Source organism: Lepidochelys kempii, chromosome 1 (assembly GCF_965140265.1).
Source record: "Lepidochelys kempii isolate rLepKem1 chromosome 1, rLepKem1.hap2, whole genome shotgun sequence".
Lineage (NCBI taxonomy): Eukaryota > Metazoa > Chordata > Testudines > Cheloniidae > Lepidochelys > Lepidochelys kempii.
In genome coordinates this window covers 191,159,367-191,181,070 of record NC_133256.1, presented here as the reverse complement: position 1 = coordinate 191,181,070, position 21,704 = coordinate 191,159,367, and the positions used below count along the sequence as shown (strand labels likewise).

The following is a 21,704-nucleotide window of genomic DNA, read 5'->3' as shown; positions in this document are numbered from 1 at the left end:
AGAGTTCAATTTTAGAAAATACTAGAGAAGCATTAATAGCTGTTGCTTGTTAAGAGTATGAATTATCAGGTCTCCAAAATAAGTGTTCTGGATTATATTTTCTAGAGACTTGAACATACATAAATGAAAACTGAGGCAATAATCCTATTCTAATTGACATTTTAAGATCGCTACTTCTTGCAATCCTTTTAGACGGTCTGGTTGTAGAATATAACACAAACTTGTCGACAGTATTACATATTCAAATTAATCTCACTAGTTCAGGTTTTCAGATAAGAAATTTTTTTAGAACGCTTAACACTGTATAAATCAATTTAAGCAAAAAATCTGCAGTTGACACTGGTTTTACTTGATGGCAATTGGAAAATGCTTTCCAGGAAGCAAGCATTGCTTACTTCTGAACACAAATGGAAGAATTAAAAGGATGAAACTTCAGAAAACAGTTCTCTCTGGTGAGGAGAACTAAGGAAGGATTATAGCACTAGCTTTTATTTCTTAAATCTTGAATTTGCCACCATTGCCTGGTTCTGATGCCATCTGAAGTGTTGTAGATATGAATCTAACCTTTATTTCTTTAATATAACAAATAGTTGTCAGCCTTGATTTGGGGGCTGGGGGGGAAATTGATTTCAGTCTCTGCCCTTAAATCTAAGGATGATGATCCTGGTAAATTGGGGTTGTTCATCCTTTTCCCTTTATAGGATGAAACAAAGCTTTTTTTTTTCACTTCAGGTTGAACTTCTGGATCACTAAAATCATAATCTGAATTCCCTTCATTACTTTAGTGCATCTTCTCTCTTTTCTTATCCTAAATTCACTTAATTTTATATATAGATGTGTTAACAAATCACTATAGGCCACAGTTTGTTGCTTTCAAAAGATTTTTTTACAAAACTAGCAGTAAATACATTGAACAGAACTTGGCAACACAAGTAAATCATAACGTGACACAATACATGAAATGCAGATGAAGAAATCAATTGCAGTAAGTATTGTGTGCATTGAAAAGATAAATTACTCAATGTAGTATAAGAATTTTATAACCAATTCTACACAATTGTTAGTGTTACCTGTTTTTAAAAAATTGAAAAAGATTGCTCAACAAGAGCCTGTAAACATTGCATTTGTCAGAGGCACTGAATTTTCTTCTATCTTACTTCTAGTTTTGTTCAGTTACTACCATTTCAGGCTGAGCAGCTTAAATGCTACTTTAACCAGTCTCATTAGTTTCACTATTGGTGTTTAGTTGCCTCATTAGTAACAAACAGTGTTAAGAATGAGTTAAAGATAGCTTGATACTTGGGTATCTATTGTCTAAGCAGGTTTTTTAATCTCTCTAAAATGTAAACTGAAGTCATGAGTCAAAATTTTTCAGTTTTAAAAACTCTTGGATGAATTAAGCTTGCAGCTGGTGATAAGCTACTAATTCATACAGCATTTAAGAAATTATACTTAGTATATTTGATTTTTCAATTTAAGAGATCATGAAGTCACTTCATTTTAAACCACTTGCAGATATTAGGCAGTCTTATGACTCCAGGCGCTGCTTACATATAGAAGCATGTACATCGCCAGTTGACTTCGAAAATCAAAAGAAAAAAGGTCTCGTACAACCCCAGTAGCAGATTTTATAAGTGATGGTTCAGTGCATACTCTTGAGAGAGCAAGATAAAACTCAGAATGTATGCCATTATGAAGGAGACAGGGAATGTAGGGGGAAAAAAATTAAAATTTGCTTAATAACAAGAGTTAAATCAATTGACATTCTGGAAATGTACTATTTATTACATATTGCAAAAAACTATTTTCAGTGACTTTCTTCAACTGGTTTCTGTAGACTATTTTTCTAAAACAGTGATTATCAAATATCAAGTTGCATTGTTACACTGACATCCTTCCTTCTCTTAAAAGGAAATTCATAACTAGAGAACTGCATAACATAATTAACTTTGAGTTCCTTCACCATTCCCCACTTAGGCTGTTGAGGTTCTATTAACACAGCCAATGTTTTGGGGAGAATAATTAAAATCAATAGCTTACTTTCTGCTAACTTAGCACACAATGTATAGTTTTTCATTCTTTAAGAGTTTGTTTCAATGCATTGAAAAATTTCAAAATTTAATAAAAGTTTAAGTTAAAAGTGAACTATTATTTGTCCTTCGCCAATATTAATTTTTCAACCATTTCTTACCTTTTGGTTGAGGAATTGGTTAATGGTTGGTTTTGTTTTGTTTGTTTGCAGTAGATAATATCCTCCATGGATGAGATAAAACTGGTTGGAAATAGTAAACTCTAAAACCTACATAAACTGAAAGGAACTTCTCCATTTTTTCAGGAGAATTAATGGTTACTTTAAAATTTGACAGTGATTGCTTCTGTGCCATAAAAGCAGTTCCCCACCCTGCTTATCGTATAGCGGAAAATGAATACACAGAAGCCAATTCAGAATTAGTTGGAAAACTATAATCTGTATTGCAAAAGTACTTTATAATTGCTCAGACTTCTTAGAAATTTAAGAATGAAAAACTATTGTCTGTTAGTAGAGAACCACATATTTACATATTCATCAACTTGGCTTTCTTATAAACCCTCTACTGATTTAGCTTGCATTGACATTCTTTGCCTTTTCTGTGTCTTGTCTACCCCATTCCTCTTTCCATTAGATCCTCCTACTACTACTACACGACCACCCACGGTTCCATGGCATCCTTCAACTGATGGCATCACAGGTTTAGCAACAGAACCAAAACTAATACATTTTCCAACATCAACCTTGCCAGCAATGCAGGAAGACAGTTGGGGTACCATCATCGCTAGTGCAGTGGGTGGGGCTCTCTTTCTGATACTTGTAAGTGTTTTGGTTGGAATTATCTGCTATAGGAGAAGACGGACGTTCCGTGGTGACTACTTTGCTAAGAACTACATTCCACCATCAGATATGCAAAAAGAGTCTCAAATAGATGTTCTCCAATCAGATGATGTGGATTCTTACCCTGACAGTCTAAAAAAAGAAATAAAACATCCAGTGAACAGTCTAATATCAAAAGATTATTTAGAAGACCCAGACAAACCAGAATGGAACAATGTAGACCATATTAACAGGTACCAAGAACGATATGAAAGACCAATGGATTATTATGAAGGAGGAACACTGGGAATGAAGTACATGGGTGGCGAATGTTATGATGACAATGAAGAAGACTTTGTGTCACATGTAGATGGCTCAGTAATATCCCGGAAGGAGTGGTATGTGTAGTAACCACTGATACCTTAACTTGATTCATACAGTTCCATTCATTAGTTGATCACTTTCAGGTTGTTTATATTTTTACTTGAGGAAAAACAAGCTTTTTGAAGTTGATTTTCAAGCTTTTGATATTGTAAAATTCTGGGTTAAATGTATCTGAGCTGCTTTATGATTTTTCAATGCTGTACTACTGTCTTTGAAAATATTGGAATTTTGATGCATAATGCTTTATTCGTCTACTGCACATGTAAGAACCAAGTGCTAAATTAAAGTTACCATACAAGGTTAGAGTTAAAAAGCAACTGTCTTGGCTTTGTGATTTAAAAACAGTTTACCTGAGACTATGATCACGTATGATCACATTGGTTAAGCACATGTGTTTTTTTTATATATATACATTTTAGACAAAAACGAGTGAATTGGTCTCAAAGCTGAAGGTTATCGAAGGTAAATTCAATTCTTAAAAGTAATTTTTACTATACAAAAACATGGATTTGCTTAAATCTGTTTTTTCAAAGATATATTCTTTTCTACACAAAAATGAATACCTCTTTGTTTTAATGAGCCTTCCTGTAATACGATGTGCATAGTTAGTGGTAACTTTGTAAAGAAAACATGTTGCATTGAAAAAGTTAGAATTCTTGGTGAAGGAGTTTTAGAGGAGAAACAATGAAGATATGGAAAGTTTTGTCTTGTAGCTGATTTTTGAGAACCATTTTTTTTTTACACTACAGTTCATTTTCAAAAAGTACTATTACAGTCTATGTACAGAATTAGTCCGTTATAGTCCTGTTCTTCACGTGAGATCAAAAACTGATTCTCGATCTTAAAAAGAGAGAATTTTCAACTAGAAATAAGATGATGCCTGGAAAGTTTTCACTGGGGATTGGGAAATACAAGGATTTAATTTAGCTAAGAGATATATGATACAAGGAGTTAATTTAGCTAAGATATATATGTTTAAGACTCTAGCAGAATACAGCATAACATGGTGTGCAGAACATAAAAGGTAAAGGGCAAATTTTTACAATGCTTTGTGATTACATCATTGCTTTTAAGAGTTGAGCATACTTTTTTTAAAAATGCATATTTATGAAAAGGGGTTAACGTAAAAAAAGTGCTATTTAAAATAAAGCAAGTAGGGTAATAAATATTGTTATTTAATGCTGTTGGAAAAATAATTTGTACAAGCACACTGTGGAATCCCCAGAACAACAGTTGTATGTATTACTCAGTTGGGTTTGTTTGTATTGCATTGGTTTGCTTTGTTACAAATAAACAAGTGGAACTGTTGACTAAAACAGTAAACAGTCTTGTAGCTAGGAGAAGCAGATGGTTACTAGAAATGAAATTGCATGCTTGGAAGTCAATTTCTTCAAGAACTGGAATAACCTTTCTTCTTATTCAGTAGTAGGTTCACTACCTCAGCTTTGCAAATGAATAGAATGGAATCTGAATAAAGTTAATTCAGATAATCTAGTTTGACAGCAGTTAACTGTTTATCACCTCTAATTTTTACAATTTCTGTGGTGAAATCCATATTTTAAGCTCTCAACTTGACATGCATTCATGAGTTTAAAAACTCTCTTACCCAGGAAAACTTGCCTTAATGTTGAAGTCCAGAAATGGGAAAAAAACTTGGGGGAGAGGGGAGATTTAACAAGCTTGGACCAGAATTTTAAGAATACTTAATGGCTACTTCTTTGAATGTTTCTTTTAATAGTAAAAGCACTGCAAAATGATGGAGTATTTAGAGCTTTATAACAAATACAGCATCTGCATTAGACTTTTGACAGTAGTCTGTGATTCCAAATGACTGCATGTCTTCAAAAATGAAGCGTAGACTAGTAAATTCATATACAGATTAAAACTGTTTCCTAAGGCTAGTTAGGTTCATAGTTGAGAGCTATGTGATGTGTATTAAATTAATTGACCAAAGTCTCAACTTAGCACAATAGCAAAGGGGTCTGTGCTCAGGTGTAAACTCATGCAAATGAGTTCTCATAACACACAAGGACCACTCCAAAGCCCACTGAAGTAACTGGATCAGATTCTATATATAGAACTTCTTGTTGTCTCTGAGAGATAATTTAACTTAGAGTTTACAGTTAACGTTCTCTTATGTCCATGTGAGAATTTATTTGGGCCTTCTATAGGTTTTGGTTTTTGTAACAAGTTGAGATTTAGAGATGAGTATTTCCTAAATTCTTAAGTGTTCTTCACCATCTTAAATTATTAAACTTGGAGGAGTTAAAAATTTTAACCTGAAGAGGTTGGTGATAGAGTTAAGACTCCAAAAGAGTTGCAGTGTTTCCTACTTGATGTATGTTTGCTGTAAATAGAGAATTGACTGTAAGTATGCTGTTGTGCGAAATAAACATCTGCTGTTAAATTGAGTTCTTGAATACAGGTAGTGTGCAGAACTGATTTGAAAGACATGAAATAACGAGCTAAAGTTCACACCCAAACATATGTACATTAAGTGTAAAGGTTTTTGGGGGGAAATGGCGTTCAGCAATCAGCCTTCAACTAGAATTGTTTCAGTATCGCTAGTGCTTTGAAAATTATTTCTACATATTTAACTGCCTTTCAAAATAGCATATAGAGAAACTTAAGCAATTAGCATGGCTGATATTTAAGGACAATTCTACCTTTATTAACGGTATGTTAATCACTTAAAATTAATGACTTCATTCATTTCAGTTAACGTCTAACGTTTATTAAGTATTTGGACACATTACCTTCTTGTAAGCAAAAGCTGTTCCTTGGATGACATAACTCATTCTGACAGAAGTTATGACTCAACAAAATTTCTGCCCAGTCCAATGTGATGGAGTTTGTTACTCTGGATTTGCCTCTGAGACTCGTCGTGCTGCCTTCTTTTACTAAACTGACAAGACAGTTTAGGAGGTGTCTCCTGCCATACATATTCCTCATCAGCACACTGACCACCAACAATCCCCTGGAAAATAGATCACTTTATTTTTTCCAGGAGTTTTGAGTCTAGAATGGAGGGAAGCTCTAGGAACAAGCTTGCTTAGCACCGCAGATGACCCTGTGATTACCACCTTCCCAGTCTTGTATATTCAGCGGTTCCTTACCTGCCACTCTATCCACTGATCTGTTGCCTCCCATGTTGTTGTGAGAGATTGGGACTAAAACCAGGGAGTTCAGTGTGGTAATAGTAGCAATTAAAGCAATACTTGCTCTCTTCACCTGGGTCAACATGACTCCATGACAAGCCACTCCACGTATCTGACACATGCTTGTGGATGCTCTAAAGAAAAGCAGGATCAGTTAGTGAACCAGTAGTGCCAAAGTGTAAGATGAAACAAAGTCTGCAAATATACAAAGCCTGAAAAATACTCCCTCAGTGAAGTCATATTCACATCGTTCAAATGGTTACTTTTACTCCAAGGGATTAAAAAGCAGTAGCCTGTATTTTTTTTTTTCCTTCCACCTGCAGTCTTTCAGCCCCAGTGGCTATAATCTTTACTAGACAACTTAAAGCAGTGAGGAGAAAAAAAAACAGATTCCTCCTTGAAAGGCCAACTCCAGGAGAAGGTCAAATCCCAGTCCAAGACATGTACAGTACAATTTTTTAGGCACGTTAAGTGTCTCTTTGGAAATCTTCCCATCAGATAGCTTTCTTCCAAAAAGGATAATAGTTGAAGACTTACTGCTTGTGAAGTTGACATACTGCACTGTACTAATATCCTGGATAACCTCTGGCATGAGTTCAGTCATGTCAATTTGGTAGGGTTCATCTTCAATAATTAGGTTTTTTATCTTGTCACTGACAGCAAAAATAGCTAGGAGACTAAACTAAAAACGATTAATGGCTATGCTGTTATCCTTTCTTGGCCGAGACTACCTTATTCTGGCCAATTCTGCATGGGTGTCAATCAAACCTTGAATTTCAAGTAGTGAAGTATATTGATCAGAGGTATGGAGGTTTTTAAAGTTTAGTGCCTGAAGCTGGAATCGTAACACAACTTGGGTCCTCAAGCTTTCTAGAGATGGTACTCTTCATGTAGGGCTGGCTAAAATACTTATCTTGGTGACTGTTGCTCTACAATTTCTTATGCAAAGAATTCTATAGTCTGATAAGCATTTCAGCAATAACATCTTACTTTCTCTTGCTGAAGTCCTTGGTTCCATCCGAGTGCTTGTCAGTCCCATTAGAATTTGCGTCTCACTGTTGCCTGATTCTACAGCACATTTAAAAATAGACTCTTAGCCTTAGAATATTGCCTTGGAGTTTGCAGAGACAGTCCACTCATATGGGTGAATGAGGACCAAACCATTAGACTGGTATCTTACTATGGGAGTTTGGGTTGGGGGAGTAACTGTTAACCTTCAAGGCTCTAATTAGCTTTTAAGATAAACCTTGAGATAAAAATAATGATCCTTTTGTAGTATGAAAGAGTACTTATTCCTGTCAGTCATTGAGCTACCCATAGACTTTACAGGTGGAGAACCTGAGGAGGGGACAGAATTGAGATGAAAAGTAGGTATTGACTGAATAGCTAAGAGGTGAGGAAAATGAGGATGAAGCAAAAGATTAACAGGGTGTCTTAGTTTGGGGTTCACAAGCTAGAAGCAGTAGACACCCATGTGTGCACTCCCAGGCAAGCGCGTGAAATTGTACACAGATAATATATGGGATATGAAGCCAGGTCTTACATAGCGATAGAGCTTGAAGCTAAACAGGTGGTCTGGGAAACTGGAATGAAAGCTTGCATATCCTAGTCTGCCCAAGGCTGTACAAAGCCAGTGGGATAGCAGATGGCCAAAATGTGAAATGCCAGATTGTCACAGCTTCATGCATTTGACAGTTGAAGTTCAAAAGCATGCATGGTATCCACAGCTTCAGATGGATTAGTACCTGCACGTGAGTTGGCTGCTTGGCTCTGTGCACAACAACAAAATCAAACTGACAAGCTCTGTTTCTGAAGTACTGTTCTGTTGCATTCTCGACATACTGCCATTTAAACTTGGTTTTTAGTATATTATGAATGTGCCCAATTCACTTGTGGTTAGAAGAGGCAAGTAGCAGAGGGAACCTCAGGCTTGAAGTAAAAAATGAAGCCCCATGCCTTGGGAGGAAATTAATCTAGATTGTACCATTGTGACTTTCAGTGTGATAGGTTGTTTTTTTATAATATGAGGCTTATGCATATGGAGAGAGGTGACCTATCATTTGTAGAAAATAAGTGACTGGCAGTCTCTTTGTGAGAGATAAGGAGACAAACTTGAGACAATGATCTGTAAAATACAGCTGCCTCAGAAGATTATTTTTTTTATAGCCTTAACTACACTGTAAGTGTAAATTGTGCCGTAAAATTCTATGGTGTGGAATACTGGAAAGACCTTCCTATGGGGAGTGTAGTCTGGCCGATTGAAATTAATCCACTCTCGCTGATGGAGACAGGACGTGTTTTCATGATTAAAAACAACCAACCCCCCACCTGACATTTCTGTAGCATTTCTGTAGCAGAGGATACAAAGTCTTTTTTTAACTTCACATTTAGCTATATTTTACTGTTAAATTTTGAATTCCTGTCCCTTTCCCTCTGAAGTCCATGGAAGTTGTTTTTTAACTGTGTGATACCTTTGATTTGATTACTGTGAGGATGATGAATAATTATCAAACTTGTGCAAAATCACCGGTTTGCACAAGGCAAGGTGTTTGCAACTGAAAAAGCTTCCATTTGAAGCTTCCAACCACATTTAAAATACTTGGGGGGGAGATGAGTACAACTGTAGCACTTATGACATTTTTATATCAGACTCAATGGTTTCAAGTATTTGAAATTAAAATTAGCGGTGATGTAGCTATGGTCAGTTGTCACAAAGTACTTATTTTTAATGTTGTTGGGGGTCACTTGAAATCTCAAAGGAAATTTTCTAGAAGTCTGGGTGGAGTAGCAGTTTGTTAAAACTTGGTCAAAATAAGACATGCACTGAAAATTCTTAATGCTTTCTAAAAGCGTTAGGTCTTGGAGAGGACATGGTATTAAGTGTGGTTTTGGTAAGTGTTAACTTATTAGTATTTTTGCATGTTGCATTTTGCAGCCTGTTTCATTTTTTTCTTTAAAACTAATTTGCTTGGTCCCAGTTTTTGCAATTCTCAATAGTTTTTTTTTAAAAAGCTGTCACCTGAGTATATTGCACTGTCTCTTTAAGTTTGAAATAGTAATAAAAAGCATGCTGTTACTGTATTGTTTTCTTCACTGATTTTATTAATCAATCTCAAAGGCTTAAAATAGAGAGCTAGTTTATTCATAAATTGCCTTTTCTTTATATCCACATACTAGCTTGTTAAGTAGAGTTAATGAGATCTGGGCAGCTGGCATTGATTAGGAAGACTTTGAAAGAACATCTTACACTATAAAAATGGCTTTTGCATGATGATGCAAGTAGATATAGTTTCCAAAATGTCGCTTAAATGACTAGCTTTGTGAGGATGGAAATCACAAAATAATACCTGAAAAGGATAATCTGTGGTGCATTACATTACAGATGTGCCATTTAAGCAGACATCTTCTGTAGCTGTAGCGGGGGCTGTAATTGGAGCAGTTCTTGCTCTCTTTATCATTACCATCTTTGTGACAGTACTATTGACTCCAAGGAAAAAAAGGCCATCCTACCTTGACAAAGTGTAAGTATCTTAATTTTCTAAATTAGAAGCAATAAGCATGAAGTTTTTGGCTGTATTTATAGTTACTTGGTAAGAAACAAAACTTTAGTGTGTACTACAGTCAGTCTCTGAACCCAAAAGTGGTGTTGAGAAATTGAACATTGCGGAATCACCAGGATTTATAAAACAAAAAAACAAGCATAGTTAAACCAAGTGTGTTAAGTATCTTTCCCCTAGAAAAGCGCAGCTGTTTCCAAGGCAAAAAAGGGGTTTCATTTTTTAAAGTGCCCTAGTACACAATACTCTTAACATCTGTTAAAACTAAAATATGAAAGACTAGAGAAGCAGTTAGTCATACACAAAACACAACAAATAAAAAAATCAAAGAACTAACGTACCTAATAGTAAATAACATTTATCCCCCACCCACAAGCATACAACTTACTATTGCCACAGCTACCTAGCAAATGACAAATCTCAAACTTACCTTGAGTCACCTTTCTGCACATTCATTTATCAGGTTTTTTTTCTCCAACAGTATAAATTACGGATGTTTAGTGTAGTAACTTGTTCTAGTAGTAGATAGGTAAGTGCAAAAATTGTGTGCAGAATGGCAGTTCAAGGGTGATAACTGTCATCCCTAGGAGGGGTTGAGTTAAGGTTGCCTAGTTTGAAGTTAAGAAGCCTCCCCACCTCCAAGTGGCAGTTACATGTTCTCTGAAATAACAGCACTGAAGGAGCAGTGTCATAGTTAAGATTAAAACTACATCCCCTGAGATCATGTACTTGAAATGAGAAAAAAAACAACTTTTAGGCTGAAAATTTCATATTCTTGACATTTTAGTACATGGTTAAAATGTGGCCCAACCTGTTGTTGGAGTAATTTTTACAAGCTCTTATATACTTGGGAGCTTTGCTCATATGGTGGTGAAACAGTTGTCCTGGAAGTAGTCCTAAATTGGGGGAAAAAATGCTTACAAGGATTTGATTGTGCCCTTCAATAGAACAAATATAGCTGGTAATTGAATAGACACATATCCTTAAACATCGAGGTACTCTGAAGATACCTTGGGGGGGAATCAGTTCTTCGTCAGTGTTACAGCAAACAAGTACTGGAAAAACTCACTTTTAAAAAAGGTTAGACATGCCTACTCCACAAATTAGTTGCCTATGCTTTTTTACATGAACTCCTTTTAAAGATGATAAAGCAGTAATGGATTAAAAAATGCTTCAGGACACTGTTTTAGTAAGTTGAAGTAAATTGCATAAGCATACTACCTTAGTATTTCAAGCAACCTATAATCTGTTAGTGTTTTTAAAACATTTGTTGCCAGTTAACCTAACAATTGTTACCTCAGACATAATAAAAACAGCTTTGGTTTAGGAGTTGATAGAAATCTAGCAAAGCCTAAAAGGAGGGACAAGGTCCTCTTAGAGGTAACTAGTAGTAAGGAAAAAAGTTGTTGACTTTGAAGTATATAGCATAAGGTAACAGTAAATTACAGTTTCAACGTTTAAAAAAAAAAAGCCTGATAAACATTCTAATGCTTGAAACTATAATGAAAATGTAAGAAATTCTATCATTTGTCCCAAATGAGACTAAATGTATGGGTTTAATAACAGGCAAGCTGACGGTCAGGGAAGAGCCTGGGGTTAGAAGATGCACGTTTAGGGCATGTCTACACTTAATGGTAGATTGACACTGCTGCAATTGATGCAGCGCGTGTTGATTTATCAGGTCTGGTGAAGACCTGCTAAATCGATGGGAGAGCACTCTCCCATTGATTTGTGTACTCCACCTCCCGGAGAAGTGTAAGGGAAGTCACAGTGCAGTGTAGTCACTGCAGTAAGCGGATCTAACTACATTGACTTCAGTTACATTATTCACATAACTGAAGTTGCATGAGTTAGATCGATTTACTGCAGTAGTGTAGACCAGCCCTTAGAGCCAGGTTTTAGCTGGATTATTTGGGGAGGTGCGGGGGGAGGAGCTTAAGAAAACTAGGTACCCACCTCCCATTGAAGTTAACTTAATATTTGGGTGAATGTCTCATTTAAAAATAGCAGCTTTTATTACTTGAAAGCTACATGTTGATCAATATCACGTCACTCTTTCCCCCTTTTTTTCTGTTTCCCTTTTCTCCAAAATACTATCTTAAGGTATGTCTACACTACAAAATTAGGTCAAATTTATAGAAGTTGATTTTTTAGAAAGCGATTTTATACAGTCGATTTGTGTGTGTCCGCACTAAGCGCATTAAGTTGGCAGAGTGTGTCCACAGTACCGAGGCTAGCGTCGACTTTCAGAGCTTTGCACTGTGGGTAGCTATCCTACAGACTCCGCTGCCCATTGAAATTCTGTGTTGAGCTCCCAATGCCTGATGGGTCAAAAACATTGTCGCGGGTAGTTTTGGATACATGTTGTCAGTCGTCCCTCTCCCCGTGAAAGCAACAGCAGACAATTGTTTTGTGCCTTTTTTCCCATGTGGGCGCTATACTGCTTTCATCAAACGGGTGCAGTAGGTCCACAAACAGTAGTCATCCAACAACCGCTGCCACTCTGCTCTCCTGGTGGTCCCGCAGAACCTCTATATGACCATCGTCATCTGCTGCTTCTGCTGCAACTCTGCTCAGCTGCTCTTGTCTCGCCATACCATGGCAAACATGTGGCCCACTCAGCTGTTGTGTCCTGGCAGGAGATGGTGCAGTAGGTCTGCAAAACTGGTCATCCAACCTCTGTGTCCCCTGCAAGTCTGCTCTCCTGCAGACTCCATACCACAGCAAGCATAGAGCCCACTCAGATCACTGTAGCAGTTATGAGCATTGTAAGCACCTTGCGCATTATCATGCAGTATATGCAGAACCAGAACCTGCAAAAGCAGGTGAGGAGGCGACAGCAGTGCAGTGATGAGAATGATAAGGACATGGACACAGACTTCTCTCAAAGCACGGGCCCAGGCAATTTAGCCATCCTGGTGGCTCATGCCATGGAACGCCGATTCTGGATCCGGGAAACAAGCACAGACTGGTGGGACCGCATAGTATTGCAGATCTGGGATGATTCCCAGTGGCTGCAAAACTTTCACAAGTATAAGGGCACCTTCATGGAACTTAGTGACTTGCTTTCCCCTGCCCTGAAGCGAAATAATACCAAGATGAGAGCAGCCCTCACAGTTCACAAGCGAGTGGGGATAGCCCTCTGGAAGCTTGAAATGCCAGACAGCTACCAGGCAATCGGGAATCAATTGGAGTGGGCAAATCTACTGTGGGGGCTGCTGTGATCCAAGTAGCTAATGCAATCACCAACCCAAGGGTAGTAACTCTGGGAAATGTGCAGATTATAGTGGATGGCTTTGCTGCAATGGGATTTCCTAACTGTGGTGGGGCAATAGATGGAACGCATATCCCTATCTTGGGACTGGAGCACCAAGACAGCCAGTACATAAACCGAAAGGGGTACTTTTCAATGGTGCTGCAAGCACTGGTGGATCACAAGGGATGTTTCACCAACATCAGCGTGGGATGGCCAAGAAAGGTACATGATGCTCGCATCTTCATACAGACCAGAGTTCTGAACAGCTGCAGCAAGTGACTTACTTTCCAGACCAGAAAATAACTGTTGGGGATGTTGAAATGCCTATAGTTATCCTGGGGGACCCTGCCTACCCCTTAATGCCATGGCTCATGAAGCTGTACACAGGCTCCCTGGACAATATTCAGGAGCTATTCAACTATAGGCTGAGCAAGTGCAGAATGGTGGTAGAATGTGCATTTGAACGTTTAAAAGCGTGTTGGTGCAGTTTACTGACTAGGTTAGACCTCAGTGAAACCAATATTCCCATTGTTATTACTGCTTGCTGTGCGCTCCACAGTATCTGTGAGAGTAAGGAGGAGATGTTTATAGCGGGGTGGAAAGTTGAGGCAAATCGCCTGGCCGCTGATTACACGCAGCCAGATGCCAGGGTGGTTAGAAGAGCACAGCAGGGTGTGCTGCGCATCAGAGAAGCTTTGAAAACCAGCTTCATGGCTGACCAGACTATGGTGTGACAGTTCTGTTTGTTTCTCCTTGATGAAAACCTGCCCCCTTGGTTCACTCTACTTCCCTGTAAGCCAACCGCCCTCCCCTCCCCGATTACCGCTTGCAGAGGCAATAAAGTCATTGTTTCAAATTCATGCATTCTTTATTAATTCGTCACACAAATAGGGGGATAACTGCCAAGGTAACCCGGGAGGGGTGGGGGAGGAGGGAAGGACAAGGCCACACAGCACTACAAAACTTATTGAATGCCAGCCTTCTGTTGCTTAGGCAGTCCTCTGGGGTGGAGTGGTTGGGTTCCTCCCTCTGCCCCCCCCCCCCCCCCGCATTCTTGGGCATCTGGGTGAGGAGGCTATGGAACTTGGGGAGGCGGGCAGTTGATTACACAGGGGCTGCAGTGGTGGTCTGTGCTCCTGCTGCCTTTCCTGCAGCTCAACCGTATGCCGGAGCATTTCGGTTTGATCCTCCAGTAGCCTCAGCTTTGCATCCTGCCACCTCTCCTGTTGCTTCACCTATCTCTCCTCTCGCGCGTCCCTCCTGTCCTTGCGTTCATTTTGTGCTGCCTGGATTCTGCCTTTGTCTGCCTCCACGCATTCTGCTGAGCTCTTTTAGTGCAGGAGGACTGCATGAGCTCAGAACATTTCATCACGAGTGCATTTGTTTTCACTGCCTCATCTGCGCTCGCCTCTGGGAGGGAAATGCTAGTTGCAGTGTTGAAACACTTGCAGCTGTGGGAGGAAAAAAAAGAGAGTAAAATTGAAAAAGACACATTGGCCATTTAAAAGGAGGAGCTGATATTTTCAGGTTAACATGCAGCACAAACCGAACTAACCCCCGCCACACACACACACACACACAATTCTCTGGGATGATCGCTTCACCCCTCCCCCCACCGCGTGGCTAACAGTGGGGAGGATTTCTTTTCAGTCCCAGGCAAACAGCCCAGCAGGAATGTCCTCTGAACGTTCCCTTAATAAAATTCCCCTATTTCAACCAGGTGACCATAAATGATATTACTCTGAGGATAACACAGAGAGATAAAGAACAGATGTTGCTTGAATGCCAGCAAACACCGAGACCACATGCTGCCATGCTTTCTAATGCAATGATTCCCAATTACATGCTACTGGCCTGCCGTGGTAAAGCATCCTACCATGGATGCAATAAGGCTGCCCTCCCCAGAAACCTTTTGCAAAGGCTTTGGGAGTACCTCCAGAAGAGCTTCATTGAGATGTCCCTGGAGGATTTCCGCTCCATCCCCAGCCACATTAACAGACTTTTTGAGTAGGTGTACTGGCCGCGAATGCATCCCAAGGCTTCAGGGCAAATTAATCATTAAACACGCTTGCTTTTAAATGGTGTATTTTATTTACAAAGGTACACTCCGCCTTCAAGGTCCGGGAACCCGGGTTGGGATGGTATTGGCTTCAGGGTGATAAACAGTTCCTGGCTGTCAGAGAGAGTGGTTTCTCCACTTGCCTGGTGTGTGCTATCTTTACCCTCCCCCTCCTCCTCCTCCTCATCTTCCTTGTCCCCAAAATCCTCATCCCTGTTGTGTGAGGCTCCCTTGCAGGAGTCCACGTACAGGTGTGGGGTAGCTGTAGGGGCACCCCCTAGAATTGCATGCAGCTCGTCATAGAAGCGGCGTGTCTGGGGCTCTGACCCCGAGCAGGCATTTGTCCCTGTGGTTTTTTGATAGGCTTGCCTGAGCTCCTTAAGTTTCACCCAGCACTGCTGCTCCCTGTGATAGCCTCTGTCCTTCATGCCCTTGGAGATTTTTTTCAAATATTTTGGCATTTTGTCTTTTGGAAATTCTGATAGCACAGATTCATCTCCCTATACAGAGATCAAATCCAGTACCTCCCGTTCGGTCCATGCTGGAGATCTTTTGCGATTCTGGGACTCCATGGTCACCTCTGCTGATGAGATCTGAACGGTCACCTGTGCTGATCAGCTTGCCACAGTGGCCAAACAGGAATGAAATTCAAAAGTTTTCAAGGCTTTTCCTGTCTACCTGGCCAGTGCATTCAAGTTGAGTGCTGTCCAGAGTGGTCACAATGGAGCATGCTGGGATAGGTCCCAGAGGCCAATACCATTGAATTGCATCCACACTTCCCCAAATTCGACCCGGCCATGTTGATTTCAGTGCTAATCCCCTTGTCAGGGAGGAGTACAGAAATTGATTTTAAGAGCCCTTTAAGCCAACAAAAATGGCTTCGTTGTGTGGACAGGGTTAAATCGCTCTAACGCTGCTAAATTCGACCTAAACTAGTAGTGTAGACCAGGGCTTTAGTGACTTTGGATTTTTAAGAAAGCAAATTTTAGGAGGTGACTGATAGTCATGTCAATCATTGTACGGGCCTATCTTACAAAAGTATCCCCGTATGAGGTAACTTTTTAAAAAGAACGTAGGCTTTAAAAGACAAAATAGAGTTTAAGCAAACTTAAATTAAGGACTTCTAATGAACATACACATATGTATGTCTTTGTTACACAAAAGAGAATATCCACTAAAATGTACGTAAAGGTCTAAATTTAATTTAATGCTTTAAGTCACTGTTACAAGAGAAACTTAAAAACAACTTAGTTGACTTATATAAATATAACTAAATAGAGACTTCCTGAAAAGTGAAGGGAAATCCTTGTCTTGCAACTCTGCCGTTTAACTACATTTCATGTTGAAGGGGAAACAATAGAAATTTAAGTTAACATAAACAGGGTGGTAAGAAGTCAGAAGTTGCTCTTTGACTTAAATGCTTTAAGTACCATGTGATGATAATCAACAATTCATAGTCTCTCATTCTTGAGTTTACACTTCTCCATCTCAAATTTAACCACATAAATATGTAACTTAAATTTCTTTGACTTTCATGTGGATTAAACACTTAAATCAGCTATCTATATAGTCTTAAACTGCTATATTATGTAAATTGATGCTAATGAAATGAGGGGTGCCCAACCTGCAGGCTGTACACTGTGTACCAGAGCGTTTCATAAGGCCCGTGGCCTGCTGAGCACAATAAGAGATGATTCATTAGCGTTTTGTCCTCATGTTTACATCATTTTACAAGTGTGTAAATACACAATACTGTATAGAGGTTGTTATTATCTAAGTAGATATGAAACAAGCTGAACTTAAAATATAAATTAATACAGGTGACTTTAAATCTTGTGAAAATATGTATAATCTGTTTGGCCCACACAACATTGTGCTAAGGTTTGAGGCCCTCCTGTGTAATAAGGTTGGGTCCCAATGAATTAAAGGAATTATCTGGGTACCTCAAATGAAATGAATTGATTAGACGCAGACTAAAAGGGGCATTTTTTTTCCCCCTCAGGAACATTACATATGAAATACTTAATCAAAAACTAAAACACTTAACTAACCCAGGCACAAAGAACAAAATCTTGAAAAGTGCTTCAGTTACTTGGTGCTCAGTTTAACGTTTAAAAAATAGACTGTTTTGAGGAGGGAGGGAGTGCCAAGGATTGATCTAGTGAAAATCCAAGGTCCCTACAAAGGGTTTATCTGGATAGAATAGAAAATTTGCATTAAATCATACGTTCATTCTTAGGTGCTGCTTCACTTGTTCGTAATTGAACTACACACTACAGTAACATAGAAAACAAAACTCTAGGCTCAGATGTTTAACTGCAGTTGAAGTTCATGGGATCATCATGAATATTAAGTGGACAAAAATAAATCCATGAGGTACTAGTCAGATGGGACTTAACTGACTAACTCTTCATCACTAAAAGAATCCTTAAACTACATGTTAAATGAAAAGTAATATAAACAAGTGTAGTTCAGTCTTATTTTTTCAGGTCTGCAATGCATTGTTAAAATCATTCTAGTTTACTTTGGCTGTTCTGGGACAGTAAAGATTTAACAGCTCCTCCAGTTGCCTAGCACCTACACACTCACGTCTTCCTTAGTATATATTATGAGCTCCAGCTTCCAACTTCCCCTTCCATGCCGGTACTTGGAGACAGATGTAGAGAACACATTTACTTTTTTGGTTCTCTCCTTTTCTGTGTGGAAATACTTTATCTTAATTAATGAAGATTCACAAATTAGGTATTCTCAGAAGAGAAGAGGTAACTTTCAAAGTAAGCACTTACCTTAAGATTTACTCAAATCTAACAAAATTCATTAAGGATGATAATGTTGGGATTCCCTCAGACCTCTCTCCATCAGCTTCCCAAGAACTCAATTCCACTTCATCACTCAGGTATTTTTATTTGGCGTACAATAGTGCTATGCGGAGTTGATAAGACTCAAAAGCGGGGGGCTGGATGCAGGGTACTTCACAGCTCCAAAGTTACTCTCTCACTTTTATATACATTACACATCCCTTTGCATTTACTATGCATTACATCACATATTTGTGTATTGGCTTGGTTACTTTGCGAGAACCAGTGCCCGTACAGCATGTATTGTCCATGCTCTGTCCATGGTTCGGCTTCCTCTTTATCTCATCTCTACATTCCTAGCTTATTTGTCTCTTATGTAGGTCATAACAAATAGTTCACTGTGTTCTCCCTCTTAGGTTAGTTTGCTCAGATATTCTTTTTAGTTTACTGACCTATATACTTACCTTAGTGCATATGTCCTGTTTTCAGTCCAATGATTGTTACTACCTAATCCTGTCTTCCAAAGAATGAGGTCTCCCTGTGTGTGTTAATTACTCATGTCAGGCTAGGCCTCAGCTAGAAATTATATCCCTAACATTTGAGTATTCATAGTTAAGGTTCTTAGTACACTGAAGTCTTTCCCATAATTTAAAAAAAATATTTTTAATTTGAACATAGAGAAATCAAATAATTCCCATTGTTTCAATTAGTACTTTTTTTCTGTACTGCAGACAGTTATCCAAAGTAAGCATCTCGTATGCAAATCTGATTACAAAGAACACATACCATAGGAAGAATAAGTAGAGTTAAAGAATACGAAGGTGCATGTAATTGGTGGTTGCCAATAAGTTACGTTTACAAAACTCAGTTTCATTGTAGATCTATTAGTGGTGCGAGGAAACAAACTGTAGAATATGTATCCAGGGCGTTTCTGTGAAGGTATTACTGTGGAGAATACTGACGTTACTGTTCATTTGGTCTTCACAAATATGCCAAGTTAAACTGTATAATCTTTTTATGCAGGATTGATCTTCCACCCACACACAAACCACCACCTTCATATGAGGAAAGAGCCCTTTCTGTATCTCAGAAAGAAGTCATGCTTCAGGTAGGTGAATGAGTAATTTTAACATTTCAAAACAGAGAATAAGCATGTGCTAACTAACATTATGTTGCTTACAAGAATACTTCAGTGTTATATGTACAGGTCCTTGTAACGGGAATTGACTAACGTTGGATTTTTGCAACATGATGTTGATTTAAACTTAAGTGGAAGAAACAACTATTTTACTGAAGTATTAAAGCATTAAAAGGGTTTAATTTTAATTAGCTATTTGTTTTCTCTATAATATATTAACTTTACATGGAAATGCTGTAATTTGCTGAAATTGGCATGTATTAAACACAACTGCCATAGCTGCTCTAAAGCAAAATAACTCGTAAATGATAGTTGATTATTTTATGCTTCAGAATATTTTAGTGCACCTGAAAAGATGGGGACAGAACTGCATTGTTAGAAGTATTAATGGTTTGTCAGTGTAAGCTTCCTTACACAGATGAATTAATAATGCCCCCTGCCATGGAAGAACCACAGGAGTGGCCATCCTGTTAGCCTAGTGTATGGTCTTTCAGTAGCGGAGGTGCCTTACAATGATGGCTTCTGTGATTGGGGGAGTGGGGGCGGCAGTATAGGCCCCTGAGTACCTTTGTCATAATTGAACTAGTCAACTCTGCTGTCAGTCAGACTTGGTTGATTTACTAGAAAGGTTTGTTCTGTATTAAGCAACATACATACAACTAATTTTAACATTCATTACTGAAAGCATCCTCAATGGGGAATATTAGTATTTAACTTTATGTAATGCACTATACCCAACCCCCTCATAAAATTTAGAGGTGTTATGAGCCTCAAAACTGAGGCTGGATGTGGATTTTGAACCTCAGACCAGGAGTGAAATCCTGGTCCCATTGAAGTCAATAACAGAAATGACTTCACTCTACCTAGAGTTTCATTCATTAGGAGTGCTCTAATCTGGGCTTCAGTTCAGTATTTCAGTATCCATAGTATTTAATGAAATTTTTGTTAAAGCTTTACCATATCAAGCTCCATTGTAATACAGGTTTGTAAAATACTTTGCAAATTCAGTCAATGGGCTGAAATTTTTCTGTAATTCCTTCCTCTTAACTTACTAACCATATAAAGCAAGAAAACTTTGATACACAAGATACTACCATTTGAATATTGACTGCTCATTTTACCACAATGAGATGAGAGAGAGAGAGAAGATGCAGCTGGGATAGCCTGAAATAATTAAGGCTCTAGTTATGTGTTAAGGGGAGAAAAAGACCTGTGTGACTGTCTTGTACCTTAAATAGCAGGGAAGGCATCTGTTAGACCTTTGTTTTTTCTTTCACACAGAATCACTGAGATGAATTGGGTTTAAAAGCAACGGGACTTAAGGTGAAATGGGAAGAAAAGGGTGATGGAGATTTGGGCACCAGGAGAAGACTTCAGCTTTGGAACAAAGCTGAGTTTTCACACTGAATGCAGATTTGCCACTTGGTTCACACATTCTATAGTTTTTGTTCAGAATTGCCTGAAGGAAAATTTCTGCAAAAAAACAGCATTTCCTTCACCCTAGTTAAATAGTGAAGTCCTTAATTATGGAGTTATGGACCACTGTAAGACCAATAACATTGTAAGCCTGATGAAAACTTCTTCTCCCTCTCCTCCTGCTCCCCCCCCCCCCATACACACACAATTCGGTCTCACTCTGATATCTCATAGAGATTGCTTTAAGCATCAAGGCTTAGTGTCTTGCAAAAGTATTAATTATGAAAACTGATGCTCTTATTGATGTAAATGTCCAGTCCCTTGTTAAAATTTGAACATTCTTGACCTCAACTTCTTGAGGCAATCAGTTTCACAATCTAATCACAGATTGTGTGAAAAGTTATTTCCTTAATTCAATTTTGAATTTGCTGTCCAATAGTGTCGCTAAATGTCTACTTGTTCTTGTGTAATGAGACTGGGAACTTCTGTCCTCCCTGTCTACCTTCTCTATTCCATTCATTATTTAAATTTTATCATGTCTGCTCTTATTCCTTTTAGTTCTATGGTAAACAATCCTAATATTTTTGCATGCCCTTGATCATTCTCACCACTGTTCTCTGAAACCCTTTGCATTCTGCAATAGACCTTTCTTTGAGATGTGGTGGCCAGTACTGCATCCACTGTTTCAGTTGAGGCCACACAAGTGATGTATGCAATGTTCTTATATAAAACCTTTGTATTAGTCGCTATCCTATTCCTTAGGCATCCTGATACCATTTCCTTTTTTTTTTTTTTAAACCATGTATCTACCTTTAGTAGAGGTCTTCATTGAGCGGCCAACATTGACATCTGTGCCCCTTTCGTAAGAAGATTAAGTCTATTTAGACCCTTGGGAATTGTAAGAGAATTCTTGATTTTTTTTTTCCATACAGTGTGCTTTTCTTTGCATTTTTTGACATTGCATTCACCTACTGTCATGCTGCCAAATAACCTAACTTGTTTAGGTCCGTCTGAAAATCCTCAGTCCTTTGTGGTTCTCACTAATCTATAACTTCATATGAACTGTAAATTTTGTTTCCTCATTACTGGC

General features: G+C 38.5%; 1 protein-coding gene across 2 annotated transcripts in view; it reads left to right on the top strand.

The window, feature by feature from the left end:
* NECTIN3 (nectin cell adhesion molecule 3) overlaps nt 1–21,704 on the top strand; it is a 119,489-nt gene that overhangs the window by 62,443 nt on the left and 35,342 nt on the right. The window contains exons 6-7 of one of the 2 annotated variants that reach the window (XM_073306147.1): nt 9,773–9,911; nt 19,084–19,168. In XM_073306147.1, coding sequence (XP_073162248.1) covers nt 9,773–9,911; nt 19,084–19,168 — 224 coding nt within the window. Of the gene's footprint in view, nt 1–2,663; nt 5,653–9,772; nt 9,912–19,083; nt 19,169–21,704 lie in introns of those variants that run through there. The other variant, XM_073306137.1, reaches the window with a different exon arrangement.